At 41.3% G+C, this 15,741-nt stretch overlaps 2 protein-coding genes across 2 annotated transcripts in view; one reads left to right on the top strand and one right to left on the bottom strand.

The window, feature by feature from the left end:
- The window catches only part of LOC101585743 (immunoglobulin lambda-1 light chain), a 734,743-nt gene that overhangs the window by 94,327 nt on the left and 624,675 nt on the right, over window positions 1-15,741 (top strand). The window lies entirely within an intron of this gene.
- On the bottom strand, window positions 3,069-4,688 carry Znf280a (zinc finger protein 280A). Its single transcript, XM_004636372.1, has one exon. It carries the CDS (start codon window positions 4,686-4,688, stop codon window positions 3,069-3,071), a length of 1,620 nt encoding a protein of 539 aa, XP_004636429.1.

Below are 15,741 nucleotides of genomic sequence, written 5' to 3'. Positions count from 1 at the left end.
TATATAAGAATTTACAAGATTAGCTCACAGTGGCCTCTCAGAGAGTCAGGGTGGAAGAGTGTAAAAGGGTTCTCTGTGCTGGAGATCTAAAGATCCAGTCGAAGGCCTGCAGCTCACTGTGATGTCCCGGATGAGTTCATATCAGGGTCCTGAAGGGTCTGCACCGGAAGTCAGGTAACTAAATCAAAGATGAAGGTGAAGACTGGAGCTCCTCCAAAGAAACAAGCAAGAAACAGAAGCAAGCCATTCTTCTTTGTTTCCCTTTTACACCATCCAAGCAATCAGTTCGCTATCACAGTCACTGAGTTCCCCTTTTCCTTTCTCTACTGAGATTCTTGGAGGACCTCTGGTCTATTTAGAATAAGAACCTGGGCCAGGGTAAATTAGGCAAGGGTGCTTTAGGGAGGCACTCTGTCACTCTCCATTCCTGGAATCACAGAAATGGCATTTTTGTGCCTTAGGCTCTTTGACAGCCTCTCCACTAGTCTCAGCCCTATTTATTTATTTATTATGCATTTGGTACATGGACTCACTACACATCCTGGACTTGTAGTGATTCTCCTGTTTTCAGCCTCCCCAGTGCTGCGATTACAGATATGTGCCACCTCGCTCAGTCTCAGTGGCTGGCTCTGGGGGCAGGGCCGGCACAGGATGTGGTGCCAAGAATCAAACCCCAGTCCCTTGTTTGCCTATGCAGGTGCTTAGTCTGCTGACCTATCTCACCCTGCCTAGAGGTTGTGATTAATTCATGAGCTACTTCTGGGATTATGGGTGTGAGTGCTACACCCAGGGTTAGCCTGAATATAATAGAAAGGAGAGGTTTGCTCCCTGCTACTCCTGCTGCTCCTCCCTTTTTGTTCTTGTTGTTTTCTGCTGCCATGAACTGCTACCTTCTGTCCTGAGCCACTCTGCCTTGGAGCCAGTTGAGTATGGACTGAAACCTCCACAAACTGTGAGCTAAATAAACCTTTCCTTCCTTAATTTTGGGTGTCAGGTATTTTATCCCAGCAATGAGAGAAAAGTAACCAAGACAGATGGCTTATATAACTCCATAAGAAAGATTAAATAGAGTCAGCAAGATAGCTCAGCAGACTAAGCACCTGCTTTGGCAAGTGCAGGGACCAGGGTTTGATCCCATGCCATGCCGTGCCGTGCCACCCCAGCCCCCCAGTCCCACTCCCAGCACTCGGAGACTCACTGAGACTGGACATGGTGGTCCACCCCTGTAATCCCAGCACTGTGGAGGCTGAAAACAGGAGGATCACCACTAGTCCAATTTGTATAGTGAGACCCTGTACCAAATACACAAATGAAAAAAAAAAAGATTAAATATTATAAAAGAAAACACAGGGAAAATATCTATGTCCTTAGCATATAGCAATTTCTTTAATAATACATGAGAAACTAAACTTAATATCTATATCTACATCTATGAAACAGTCATGCAAATCCATACATGGAATGTTTGTTTTGCCCCAGCACTTTGTTGATAACCTTTCCACTGGATAGCCCACTTTAAAGTTGGAGATAACAAAAGTTCAATAGCATTTCAATAAAGAAGACAAATATTTAAGTAGTGAAAAACCATATAAAAATATTTTCAAGATCATTACCCATCAAAGAAATGCAAATCAAAGCCATAATGTCACGCTACTACAACTCAAAAGGGCATTAATTGAAAGATTTACAGTACCATGTTTTGGATCTGTAGCAATGAAATTCCCAGTATTAGTGTGTGAATATCAATTATTTCAATCACTTTTGGAACAGTTTTGGCAGAATCTGCACCAAAAAAAGTATAATATATGCAATTCCAGCACTTCTTGCAATCGCTATCCAAATGACTATGTCTATCACAAAACACATGTAAGCTCATAGTATTATAAACAGCTAAATTAGACAGAAATTAATATGCCATCAAGAGCAACTGGGGCCTCAAGGAAGTCAGCACAGAAGATGAGACACACAAAGATTGTGGCTGGAGGGGAATCTGAAAAGATCCAGGACTCAAGATAGAGATGCAATAGCCAGGCGTGCAAGCCTCCCTCCAGATAAACAGCAACTTGAGATCACACTTCAGTTAGCTCTACCTGGCCCAATAACCCAGATAGGCAGCAGACACACTGGTGGGTGACCAAAACACCCAGACCCATCCATTTCCAAAAATGTCATTTTTCTTTCCATATACCCACATGACTTATTTCCCTATTGGTTAAATATTAGCTAAGTGATTATACTCATAATCTTATAGGCTGTAGTTTGACCTATGTTGTACCTACATCATGAATTTTCTATATAAATTACTCCTAACCAAGGACCTCGGTATCCACCCATTTGGAATTCCTCCTGGAAATCAAGGAGCTATTCTTCTAATTTCCAATAAAATGCTCTTAATTTCCTCCTTTAGCCTGAGACTTCATTCCTCAATGTTGAGATCACAAATTCAGCACATCTGACATCTAACAGTTTGAGAGTTCAACTCCCTATAGCAATAGTGGCTTTATTCTGAATAGTCAAGAACTCATCCCCAAAGTTCATCAACAGTAAAAACTGTACCATATTCATTCAGTAGAATTTTACCCAACAATGAAAAATTATGGGCTACCGCTGAATACAACAAGGATGCGCTTCACAAGCTGGGAATGGCATCTCACATCTGTAAGCTTAGCACTACAGGAGGTCGAGGCAGAAGGATCAAAAGCTTGAGCCTGTTCTGGGCATTGGGTTCAATTCTGGGGGGTGGGGACTCTTATTTATATTAAATAAAGTCAAAGATAATAATTTATTGTTTTATTCCATTTAAAGTTATTCAACACATTTATTTAAAGTCCAAAAACTAAAAGTTAATCTATGATAATAGAGGTCAGAGTAGCAACGACTTTCGCAGAGGGTTTTGAGTGAAAAAAGGGCCTGAAGATTTCTGAACTACTTCTTTAGAATAGGGAGCTAGAGGTTTTCCCCATAAAATCTGACACTGCCTGCATCAGTGCCAGCATCAGTCATGATATACAAATGACCTAGCCTCCTACCTGCCTTCTAGCATCCACAGAAGTGAGTAGAACATATGTTTAGCTAGCACCCTGGCTGCAAGAGGATCCAGAATATCTAGCTTTCCTCTTTTTAGTTTTCACAGGTGACAGGCAGGAGTCAGTGTTTCTCACAACAATGGATTCTATACCTCTCGATGATGGGTGAACTGAAGATTGAATAATGACCTCTGTTCCAGGAGGCAACCCTTCCAGTGGCTCTGGCTTTTTAAATGTTTGATGATTCTTGGTTTTATGCTCCATTTCCTCCTTCAGATTCAAAAACTGTAGCCGGCACTTGGAACACGGGAAGGCTCTCTTCTTGTTCCAGTGTCTCCAACAATGATTCACGTATGAATTTGCAGTTTTGAAAATTTTAAGACAAAACAGACAAAGCAGATCCTTAGTGTTTTCATGGCACGTTCTAAAATGTGTTTCCACGTCAGCAAAGGCTGATGACCTGTAATTGCAAACCTGGCACACGTAGGGCATTTCCCCAGGCTTATGATTGTCCTTCATGTGTTGTAAGAGAACTTGGTCTGTTTCAAATGACAGTTCACAGATTTTACAGATAGCAGAGGGCTCCTGGCTAGTGTGCACCCTGTCAATGTGACACTGCAGCTGGAATGGAGTTGGAAACTGCCGGTGGCAGTGCTGGCAAGTGGTGTGGTTTTCCCAGCTATCACCCATCTGCCTCTCAAGTTCCAAATGGTGTCTCATGTGATTCATAAATCTAGTGTTTTTCAGAACTTTCAAGCAGCTGAGGCATTTAAAGGTTGTGTAGGTCTTCGCTTCTTGCCGCCCATCTCCTTTGTGTTGTCCATAGTAAAAGTCACTGAGTAACAGGACCAGACTTCCTTTCTTGGGATCAAAGGTATTCTTCTCAATTGTTAGACTTGCTAAGCCTGTTTTCCTCAGACCTCCAGAGCTATTTCCTGGGTCTGGATCTCTGAGAGCAAAAGGTGCCTTGTCATTAGCGTAAGCCCGAGGAAAGGGTGTCCCATTCTGAGCATAGCTTGATGAGCAGATGCTTTTTGATGTTGCACACATGTCCATTTTAGGAGAGCTGCCAGACGGGGTCACGGCTGAAGAATGTACACTTGGGATTTCATCCTTGAGTTTAGATCTTTTGGGACTTCTGCTGATCTTATCAGCAGTGAAGGGTCGCTTTGACTCATCAGGAGGAATGACTTGTAGTGAGCTCATTTTATGAGTAAGGCTGGACGAAGACTCGGTGCTGATGGAACTATCTGTTGATGTCCGTCCAGACTGAGAATTTGGCAGGGCAGCTTTTGCTGTGACCACTGGGCTCACGTTCATTCTGGATGGCGACACATGAGCCCTGTCTTGACTGAGGTGGCCTATCTTTCGTTTTGAATGCGAGCCTGGAGTGACTCTGTTCAAAATGTTTGAAATAACCGGTTTTGAACTTGAAACCACCTTGACAAAGAGGATGTCAGAATCTTTATGTGCATCTTGCCTCCCAACAAAGATCAGATCATCATCTTCATCACTCTTGTCCCTCTGATTGGCTCCTCTTGGGTGCTTCTCTGGTGGTTCTGGTTCTTGCTCTTCGCTCAAGGAGCCGTGCTCTGCCATTTTAAAATTACTTTGGATTGAAGCACTGGTCCCTTCGACATCCACAGCTATCTTCTCATACATTGGCACCTAAGTGACAAGCATACCAAAACATTATTTATTTCAAAAGGTATTTCTTTATCTTCTTTTGCACATTAAGAAAAAAAAAAGCTAGAACTTTTGCTTTCTTTTTCCAGGGCTAGATATTGAACCTAGAGCTTTGTGAATGCTAGGTAAGTGGTCACCCACTGAGCTACACCTCCCAGTGGACTCAAGCTACTAAAGGGACATCCTAATTCAAAATTTGTCTCTCCACCCTCCACCAAGTCTTCTCCAATGCTAATGAAGCCCGGACCTGAGATTCAAAGAGGCACAAGTTGAACACCCTGGACTACCTACCTCCTTACATTTTATACCCTTGGTGCCTTATTGACCTCCCGGTCCCAGAAGTGCTCTCTTGGAAATCTAAGCTTTCTCGCTAACTTTCATAAAACTTAGCTCTCAAATACCAGCTACTCCTGTAATGTTAACGGTATTTTTTCCTCTGGGTCATCCCAAGTTACCCTCAGGGAATTAGTTCATAAACCACCACCAGATCTCCTATCCTGGATATCAAAAAATCCTCAAATTCCTTAACATAAAATGGCATAGCGTTTGCACACAACCTAGCACATCCTCCTGTGTACTTTAAAGCATCTCTAGATAACTTATGATACCCAATACAATAGAAATGCTATGCAAATAGTTGTCTTACTGTATCATTTAGGGAATAAAGGCAAAAAGTCTGTGCATGTTCAGTACATATGCAATTTTTTCAAATACATAGTTTTGTTTGGTAGTTGGTTGAATCCAAGGATGCAGGACCCACAGACAGGGAGGGCTGACTATCAAGCGAGCTGCTCAGTCCACAGACTTTGATGTCAGCCTTTTCCAGCATGCCCTTCACATCCTACAGCAATCAATTATCACACCATGTTTGCCTGTTTCCTAACCATGTCCAGGAGCTGACTGCTCCCTTCTACTGCCATTGTTACCTCCCCATGGAAAGCACCGTGCTCTCTCCATGGTCACTGTAGAATTTCCAGTGTCAACCTTTCCACTAGGCTAGAGATGCAGATCAGTGTTGGAGCACTTCCCTGAAGCTGTGTTCAACCCCCAGCACTGAAATAAAAACAACAGAACTGTTGTCAGATCCCCACATGGTCATCACACTACATCAATGAGAGGACGCTGTATGCTAACTGTTGGCTTGATCATTCCACGATGTATACAGGTTTCAAAATACTGCTCTCTATACCATAAATCAACTTGAGCATATTTAATCCCCAAATCCAAAATCTGAAATGCTCTAAAATCAGAAATGTACGTACTGGTACGATGCCACAAGTGGAAAAGTCCACAACTGACCTCACGTGACAGGTCAGAAAGGAGGCATAAATTGCCCATGCATAAAATTGCCTTCAGGACATTTACAAAAGGTATATATTAAAAATAAACAAGTTTCATGTTTAGATGTGCATTTCATCCAAGATATCTTAGTATTATATGTACATATTCCACACCAGCACACACACACAAAATCACCCCAAATTCTAAAATATTTCTGGAAATATTTCCTTTAAAAAGGAAAAAGAGAGGCTGGTGAGATGGCTCAGTGGTTTAAAGCACCTACTTAGAACAAGCTAAGCAAAGCCCAGGGACGGCGGTTCAATCCCCCAGCACCACATGCCCTGGTGGGCTGAGCTGGCCACACACACAAAATAAATGAAATAAAATAAATAATTTAAAAAAAAAATTAAAAAAAATATATAAAAAGGAAAAAGAAAAGACAATGTATATTGCATATATAGGCATATACAGATACCACAAGAGCTGGCATTTACTCTTTTGCTTACTTATCAGTCACCAGTGACTTTCCATCTCATTCATAGGAAATACCAGTCATTTGACAATATCCAGTAAAACTCTGGACATGTTTTGGCTAATGAGGTCTTGTCTTTTCTGCCTCTCACTCCCTCTGCTGCTGCCACAGTCTCAGTGAATGTGGAACACATCAGGCCCTTGTTCCCCTTATTCCCCTGCCTTGATGTTCTCTGTCTAGATTATCCCCTTTCAGGCCCCAGCCTTCCTCAGGGTCCAGTTTTCTCGCCAAGTCCTCCCTGACCATACTATCAAAACCCACAAGCTCCCTGGCACATGTCTTATCCCCTCCCCACATCCTTTTTTCTTAAGCTTAGCATTTATTACTGCTTATGATGCAACATACAAAATATCTCCTACTGCGGAGGGCAGGCAATGTGTTTTGCCTACTGCTGCCTCCAGAGCAATAGCTGCTATAGTGCAAATGCTAAATCTCTGTTAAACAATAGCTAATATTAACATGATCACTTATGTGTACAAGACTCTAATCCTTTTTTTATTTGGTACAGAGTCTTGCTACCCAACTCAGAGCAGCTTGGACTCACAGTGACCCTCCTGTCTCAGCGCCCCCACTGCTGCGATTACAGGAGCATGCCACCACACCCAGTTTGGGGGCCGATGTTGAGTGTCACAGGGGCAGCACAGTATGTGATACTGGGGATTGGACCTGGGTCCTTGTGCTTGCCAGGCAGGTACTTAGACCACCAAGATATTGCCCCAGCTCCAGGCTCTAATCTCTTAATTTTAGGTTTTCCAAATATTAAATGAGACCAGATCCACATGATTTAACACTGTCCTGCCATAGAGTAGGGGAAAAAGACCTTCCTACATATGTATAAATTAAAAGAAGTTTTATAAACTAATATCCTTACTTAATTATCAGGGCTCTTCTAATACCATCTATGCCATCGAAACATTTCATTGACTCCAAGGAGCATGCCTACATTTTCGTTTAAAAACTCTGAAAGTAGGTATCTAATATCACCTACGTATCAATAGGATATAAGCCAATATAAATATTTTCAGAATTTTTACCATTATATTGTTTATATTTTGTAGGACTATCAAAAAATAACACACTTGACGACATCTTAGAATTAATGAAAATCTCATTTCTTTTTGTATTATAGCCCAAACTTACTGTTACAGTTCATTAATGGATGCCAGCTACAGTTTGATAATCAGTGACTTAAGACAGGAGTTAGCAAGTCCTCCCCCCGACTTCTTTTGTTTGACATGGGGTCTCATTATGTATTCCAGGGCACCCTCAATCTTGCTGAGACCCTCTGCCTCAGCCTCCGAGTGCAGGGATTACGGGCATCTACCACCACACCTCCCTCTCCCCCTACTTTTATAGAGCCAGCAAACTAAGAATATTATTTTTATTTTTTCTTGTGGTATGGGAATTGAACCCAGGACCTTCACACTGAGCTAAATTCCCAGCCCTTTTACAATTTTATTTTATTTTATTTTTTTATTTTGAGACATATTCTTGCTAAATCGCTTAATTGCTCAAGTTGGTCTAGAACTTCAGCTTCCCAGAGTACTGGGATTATAGGCATGCAGCACCCTGCCCAGTTTATTCTGAATTTTTAAAAGCTTCTTGGGCTGGGAGATAGCTTGACAGCATAAGTGCTTGCCTGTCAAGCACAAGGACCCAAGTTCCATTCTGGTACCACATGCCATGCTGGCCCAAAAGCTGGGGTAGCGCACACATGTAATCCCAGAGCTGGGGAGGTGGAAATAGGAGTACCGCTACGAGTCAGAACTGTGGAGTGAGACCCTGTATCAATAAAATACTTTTTAAAAGTTGCTTTCTCTTTTTCCTCAGTTCTAGGACTTGAACCCAGGGACACTTTACCAATCTGCTATATCTCCAGTCCTTTTGCAAATATTTGCGACAGTCACGTTAAGTTACCCAGGTTAGATTCGAATTTGAGATACTCCTGCTTTAGTTTCCTGAATAGCTAAGATTATGGATGTTTACCACCGAACCCAGGTAGTTAGGTTTTTCTGTTTCTGTTTTTGTTGGGTTTTTTTCTCTCTTTTTTCTGTATTTTTTACTTCTACATTTTAAATTTGGGGAAGTAAAAATACCAAAGGAGTATTTTGTGACATGTGAAAATTGTATAAAATTCGAAATTTCAGCATCCACAATAAGCTTTTTTCCTACACAACCATGATTATTTAAATACTGACAACTATAGCTGCTTTACTTCTGGAATGACCGAGTACAATGGTAATAACAGAGACCAAGGGGCCTGCAAGGCCTAAATTTGTCAACCATAGTTGTAAAGAAGAAAAACGAAAGGGATTGGAGAAATAGCTCAGCGGTTTCAGCACCTGTCTGGAAAGCACAAAGTTCTGAGTTTGATCCCCAGTACCAAAAAACAAACAAAAACCAACAAGAAAAATGAATACCAACATTTTTAGCTTACCGATTCCTTAAATTGAATCTCCAGGTGTTGCGGTGCTGCCCAATATTTCTTACTCTGAGCCACAAGGGATATTACAGCTGTGGCGGCATCAGCGCTTTTAGCTCTCAGAAAAATCCAGAGCTCAACAACCTAGCTTCTAGGGTCCTCAGATCTTGCTGTCTGCTCTTCAAAGTTTTTTTCTGAGGGACAGTCAGAAGAGCCTATTCTTTTAAAGCCCACTGTTATCTAATCTGTAATATCTAAACTGGTTTAAATCACGTGCCTGAAACAACTCATTCTGATTTGATAGGATTTTTTAGCTGTAATCCAGAGAGATGCCAAAACCTTTCCTGAAATTTCTATGCAAAGGTTAAGAATGAAGTTTGGCTCCAGAGCCAGATCTAGGTAGGGGATGCCTCCGGCTTTGGCTCCGGTAGGGGTGGCAGAACACTCTCCTGTCTCTGCTGCTGGGAGTCCAACCATCTTCTCTCCAGTTTATGTGCGTGAACTGAAATCAACTGCCTGGCCTGCGCGGGGAGCTCCAGGGGGCAGGCCTCCCTTCCACACGTCTGGGTAGTCTGTAGCTCTAGTGAATTTCCAGTTGTTCAAATAAGGTACTCACTGTGGGTCTTCATCCGGTTTCGCAAAGTAGCAGCTCACACCTTTCTTGATCCATTAACCAGGATAGAAGGCTGGTTACACATCTCGGTGTTCCCTTCTCTCCAACCACCCTTCCCCCTCCAACAGGCCCTCCCTTGGAACCTTCTTGATCTAATCTCAGCCCTTCCCTTCCTCTCCCTACTTCCCCTGCAGCGTAAACCCCGGGGGGAGGGGAAAACTTCAAGAGCCTCTGAAAGCAAGAAATACTTGTATTTCCACGTATTCTAGTGCCATCCAGTCACCAAATTAAACTTAAACTCCAGTTTACAAATTAAAACATCTAAATCGCCAGCACCTGATACAATTTTGAAAGTGCTAATCTCAGCATGCTGGCAGACTGAAATTGGCAGATTGCTAATTTGAACCCAGCCTAGGCAATTTAGTGATTTAGAGTGCAGGGTTGGGGATGTAGTTAGTTCAGCACAAATGCCCTGAGTTCAATCCTCAGTATAGAAAAGGAAAGATATAAACAAAAACACAAAATATTCTCTACAAAGCAGTGCTATGGGAGGCCAAGGCCATGAATACGCCTCTTTACTTGGGAACATAAATGAAGCCCAAGAAGGCATAAATGGTTCTCTGAGGGTCTTTAATCACATCTGGCTGCTGGAGAAAGCTTCCTTGTGAGTGTTTCAAGCAGCCAAGGGTATTTCCTGTAGAACAGAAAGGTGAAATTAAATGAGAGGTTTAGAAACTAGTAGGAGCTGCAGGTAGGAAGCTTACAGGTCTAACCTACAAACAAAAATCTTCTGAACCCTCAGGGCCTTCTAATATTTTTGCACTGTTTGTTCCAAGCACATTGATATTTTCCCACTTTTGCAATGATCATGACTCAAGTCTCTTATTTCTGGAATAGTCTTCACGCAGATATCTTCTCATCTTTTTCTTCAAATTTTCCAAATCTTTTTTTTTTTTTTTTTCCTGACAGAACAGAGCACTGAACTCAGGCCCCTGAGCTTGCCAGGGAAGTGCTTATTCCACTGAGCCATTTCCCCAGCCCCCAAATTTTCCAAATCTTAGGGCAAATAGCTCATGGGACTAAGGTGCAGGGACCAGAGTTCAATCCCCATCATGCTGTGCTGGCCCCACCCCCAGGGCATGCTGAGATGGCAACTTGTGACTGGGCGTGGTGGTGTGTGCCTATGAGCCCAGTGTTTAGGAGGCTGAAAACAGGAGGATCAGTACAAGTCCGATCTGTGTAGTAAGACCCTATAGGGCCTACACTAAATACATAAACATATATTTTTTTTTAAATGGCTAATTTCTCCCACTTAAAATTCCCTTTGCCCCTTGCCCTGCTATGTTCATATTATGGGTGCGAGTGTTTTTCCATAACTCTCGTCCTTTTCTCATAGAACTGGTACTTGTTAGTTTGATACACTTACTGCTTCCTCTTTGGCTGAAGCTTGTTTGTTTCTTTCAAGATAGGCCCTCACTATGTAGTTCAAGCTAGCCTTGATTTTTTCTTTTTTTTTTTTTTTTTTTTTTGGCAGAACCAGGGATTGAACTCAGACCCTTGAGCTTGCCAGGGAAGTACTTATTCTACTGAGCCATCTCCCCGGCCCCTAGCCTTGATTTTTTAGCCCAGGTTGGCTTTGAACTAGGGATCCTCCTGCCTCAGCCTCGCAACTGCTGGGTTTACAGGGACATGACACCAAGTCTAGCATTATGAGTTTCTCCCCTAAAAAGAGCAACATTTGCCTGTCTCATTCTTCAACACATTCAAGAATACTTACTGAGGACTAGGGAGATAGCTCAGTAGAATAAGCGCTTGCCTGGCAAGCGCAAGGTCCTGAGTTTAATCCCCGGTACTACAAAGAAAAAAAGAATGCTTATTGAGCTGGGGAGATACCTCAGTGGTCTAAGTGCCTGCCTGGCAAGTGATAGGACCCTGGTTTGATTCCTGGTACTGCGTGCAGGCTAAGTATGCCATGCCAGTCACTGAAACTAACCATAGTGACTCACGCCTGTAATTCCAGCACTGGGGAGGCTGAAACAGGAGGATCACTTGGAGTCTGAACTGCTTAGCAAGACCCTGTACCAAATAAATAAATTTTATATATATAGTATTTGGTTGTTGCAGGATCTTACTATGTAGCTCAGACTTGTGGTGATCATCCTGTTTCAGCCTCCCCAGCACTAGGATTACAAGTGTGACTCTGGCCGGCTCAGCCCACCCTGGGAATGGGGCTGGCACAGCATGTGGTGCCATGGATCAAACCCAGGTCCCTGAGCTTGCCTGGGCTTGCCTGAGCATGCCTTTTAGCCTGCTGTGCTATCTTGCCGGCCCTAAAACAAATGTTTTCAAAAGACTACTTATGGAAAAAAAGTACATGGATAGATTTACAAACAGATTTAGCCATTTGAAAAGAAAATAATGAACAGAAGGAGAGTGAGCAAAGAATGGTTAATAGGTAGTAAATTTTACTACTGAGGAGAAATAACTTTTGGTATATATTGAACAGTGGAGTGACTATATGTTAACAATAATGTACTATGTATTTCCAAAAAACTAATAGAAGGATTTTAAATGTTTTCACTACAACGAAATTATGATAAATTACTGTAATGTTTTTTCTTTTCTTTTCTTTTTTTTTTTTTTTTTTTTTTTTTTTTTTTTTTTTTTTTTTTTTTTTTTTTTTTTTTTTTTTTTTTGCGGTACTGAGGATTGAACTCAGGACCCTGTGCTTGCCAGGCAAGCGCTTATTCTACTGAGCCATCTCCCCAGCCCAATTCATAATCTTTAGACGCATTATAACTAATTTGTTCTGCATGGTACCTAGTACCAAATGGTAAAATTGACAAGGTAATATAAAAATTTCATTTACCAGAAAGTTTGTTTTCTGTTGCAAGGTTTTTGTTTTTGTTTTTGTTTCAGATCATCTGATGTTATGATAACTCAATTAGTTGGCTGGATGACTAGCTGGTTAGAATAAACTAGATGAGGTCCAATTTTTGAAATTTTCAAATTTGAGAAAAAAGAATTTAGAATGTTGAACTGTAGGGGACTCAGGTCAACAATTTCTGATGTTACCAGTCAAGCGGAAGACCCAATACTATTATGGGCTACTGGAATCTTTTAGAATATTTTGCTGAGTTTACACACCTATAATATTCAAATAACGGAATTTAACAAAAAAAAAGGGGGGATACAGATGAATGTCCATTTTGTATCTGTATTCAAAGTGGTTAGGACAGATATATAGTTACATTCTCTTAATGAATAGAGGGATTTGTTCCAATGGTGTTTGTAAATAGGATATCATGTCCGCATCTTGTACAGCAATTAACCACTAGGAAGAATGTATGCAATGTGTTAATTATTGAAACTGTCTTACCAATTTGGTTTGAAACTGTCTCATTGCTATTTGTTTCTCAATAAAATCATGGAAAAAAAAAAGAAAAGAAAAAAGAATTTAGAGGGGCTGGAGAGATGGCTGAGTGGTCTAAAGCACCTATTTGGAACAAGCTTGGAAAAGCACAGGGACTGCAGTTCGATCCCCCAGCACCACATGCCAGCCAGCCCTGCCCCCTGGTGGGCTGAGCTGGCCACACATACACACACACACACACACACACACTCACACACTCACACACTAAATAAATGTTAAAAAAAAATTAAAAAAAAAAAAAAAAGAATTTAGATAGAGGCTGGGGAGATGGCTCAGTAGAACAAGTGCTTGCCTGAAAAGTGTAAGGGTCTGAGTTCAATCCCCAGTTCTGAAAAAAAAAAAAAAATTAGATAAAGGAGCAACTTGAGCTTTTTCTGCATGGTTGACACAGGCCATCAATTCCACCACTTCCCACAAGCATAGTTTCCATTATATTGTATCTCAGCAGAAGTCTTGCTTCATACCTGAGCCAGGTTCTGAACCTGTTCGGCATTTCTGGGATCTTTCTATTGGGAATCTGCTCCGGGAAGGAGCGAAGTCCAGTCCTGGAGAACAGAGAAACCTGTTTGCTGCCTGAGGATCAGCCCAGTGAAGGGTTTTCAGAGACTGATCTTTCTCCCAGTTACTGGACCCTGGGATGACAGAAGTATGAGGCAATCAGAGGGAAACCCTCCTTTAATTTATTGTTCACTCTCCTGAGATTCTTGTACCACACACCTCAATTAACTGCAAATGACAGAAGGATTTAGTTGATTTCCTAGTTTCAACATTCCGGCCTCTCTACCCTACTTAAAAAGTCCTTACTGACTCTGCCTTTAACTTTTTTAAAATAAAATTTTGTTGGAGCAAAATAAATAAAATAAATAAGTTTTTATTTATTTAAAATAAATTTTTGTACAGGCGTAGTGACGTATGCCTGTAATCCCAGCACTCGGGAGGCTGAGGCTGGAGGATTGTGGCAACTTTGAGACCAGCCTGGTCTACAAAGTAAGCTGCAAAGTGAACTGCATATCGAGACCCTATCTAGGAAAAAAAGATTAAGAATTGGGATGAAACATCCTCATAGTTAATTCACCACCAATCTTTTCAGAAGTGCTTCTGCTCAGAGGACACCCCTACTGCACAATGTTCTTTTAGGTCACCTCTGCTATCCAAATTCTAGTGATTAGTTTAAAACGCATTATTAGACATTTAAGTGACTGACTGCTTGGGTCATTTATTCATTCAAAGAACAGAATAAGAAAGATTGAAGGTCAGAAGTCAGGGCAGGTCAATGAAAGGAAATGAGTTCTATCAATTTACTATGTTTTTAGAAAAACCAGAAAGTTGAGTGTTAAATTTGGGGAATGTGCAGAAATGCACAACTAACTGGACTCAGAGTTGGAATTTCTTCTCTCTCTCTCTCTCTCTCTCTCTCTCTCTCTCTTTCTCTGACAGGGTCTTTACTTTTGTACTTTAGCCTGGCCTTGAATTCACGACATAGCCCTGGCTGTTCTCAAACTTACAGTGATCCTCCTGCCTCAGCATCCTGTTTGCTAAGATTATAGGCATGTGTCACTATGTCTGACCCAAAAGTGTTGACAAAACTTTTCAGCCAGAGGAAAGGCTTCAAGATAGAGCTATATCTTGTCTCTGACTGGAAGTGAAGGGAGATAGGAGGAGCCAAAGGACTAGAGAACTGGGAAAAATGAGGTCAATGACCTTCAGAAGGCACATTATAGGTTAAACCTTGTTGGCTAAGGTGGTTGGTTAAGGTCATGTGCTGCTTAATCTTCAGTCATCTTAATTTTATTGGAATATGAGTTCTACCCCATTGAATGGATTAATCTACCATGGATCCATGGGTAGATTAATGGGTTATCCCGGGAATGACATTATTACACATAAACAATGATTTCTTTGAAAGTGGGGGAAAGGGAAAGGAGAGATAGCAGACAGCTACTCTAGATGAGTAGGGAGTATTCAAAAGGGAAAAACTTGTGGACATCTTGTCTGCAGCTCCTTTTATTGAGGTCCTTGTCCCATGTAGGCTCCTGGAATCTGACTGGCTGCCTCACTTGTCTTTCATCCTTACCTTGGATTTCTTTTTTAAAAACATTTTATTGGTATATTTTAGATATACATAATGATAATATTCATCATAGGGGATTTGTACCTGAACATGGTGTATCCTGCTTCTTGCTTCCCCCATTCCCCTTCCTTCAATCCCTTTACTCTTTATTTACAAAAGCTTCATTTTCATTTTTCCTTCTATTTTCTTACTTTTTCTTATTTCTTTCTTCCTTTCAACCTCCCTTCTCCTTTGTTCCCATTTCCATTTGGACATTTTATTCCCATTTCTCAGTATCTATTATATTGGTCCTTTCAGTTTCTCACACCAGAAAAACAATGTATTATTTACACATGTGTCCTATTTATTTCACTGAAGAGTATGATCTCAAAGTGCATCTATTTTGGCTAGAAGTGTCTTAAGGTTATCTTTCTCTATGGTAGACTAGTACTCTATTATATAAAAAACTGTATCTTCTTTGGTCATTCATAAGTTGATGGGCGTTTGTGCTGTTTCCAATTTCTTCTGGCCATAACTTTTCCTGTCCTTTGTTGGAGGGTAAGATTATGGGTGATGGCCTCATGGAAAAGTAGTTTAGATTTAAGGATTGGGCTAGGGAGATAACTCAGTAGAATAAGCACTTGCCTGGCAAGTGCAAGGGCCTGAGTTCAATCCCCAGTTCCACAAAAAAATAAATA

The sequence above is a fragment of the Octodon degus genome, unplaced genomic scaffold (genome assembly GCF_000260255.1).
Source record: "Octodon degus isolate 3935 unplaced genomic scaffold, OctDeg1.0 scaffold00079, whole genome shotgun sequence".
Lineage (NCBI taxonomy): Eukaryota > Metazoa > Chordata > Mammalia > Rodentia > Octodontidae > Octodon > Octodon degus.
The sequence above is the reverse complement of the archived record's forward strand: the minus strand, read 5'-3'. Positions and strand labels throughout refer to the sequence as shown.

What these genes read in the sequence shown, in the direction of transcription:
- Znf280a (XM_004636372.1), bottom strand. Translation starts at nt 4,688, where the DNA reads ATGTATGAGAAGATAGCTGTGGATGTCGAAGGGACCAGTGCTTCAATC.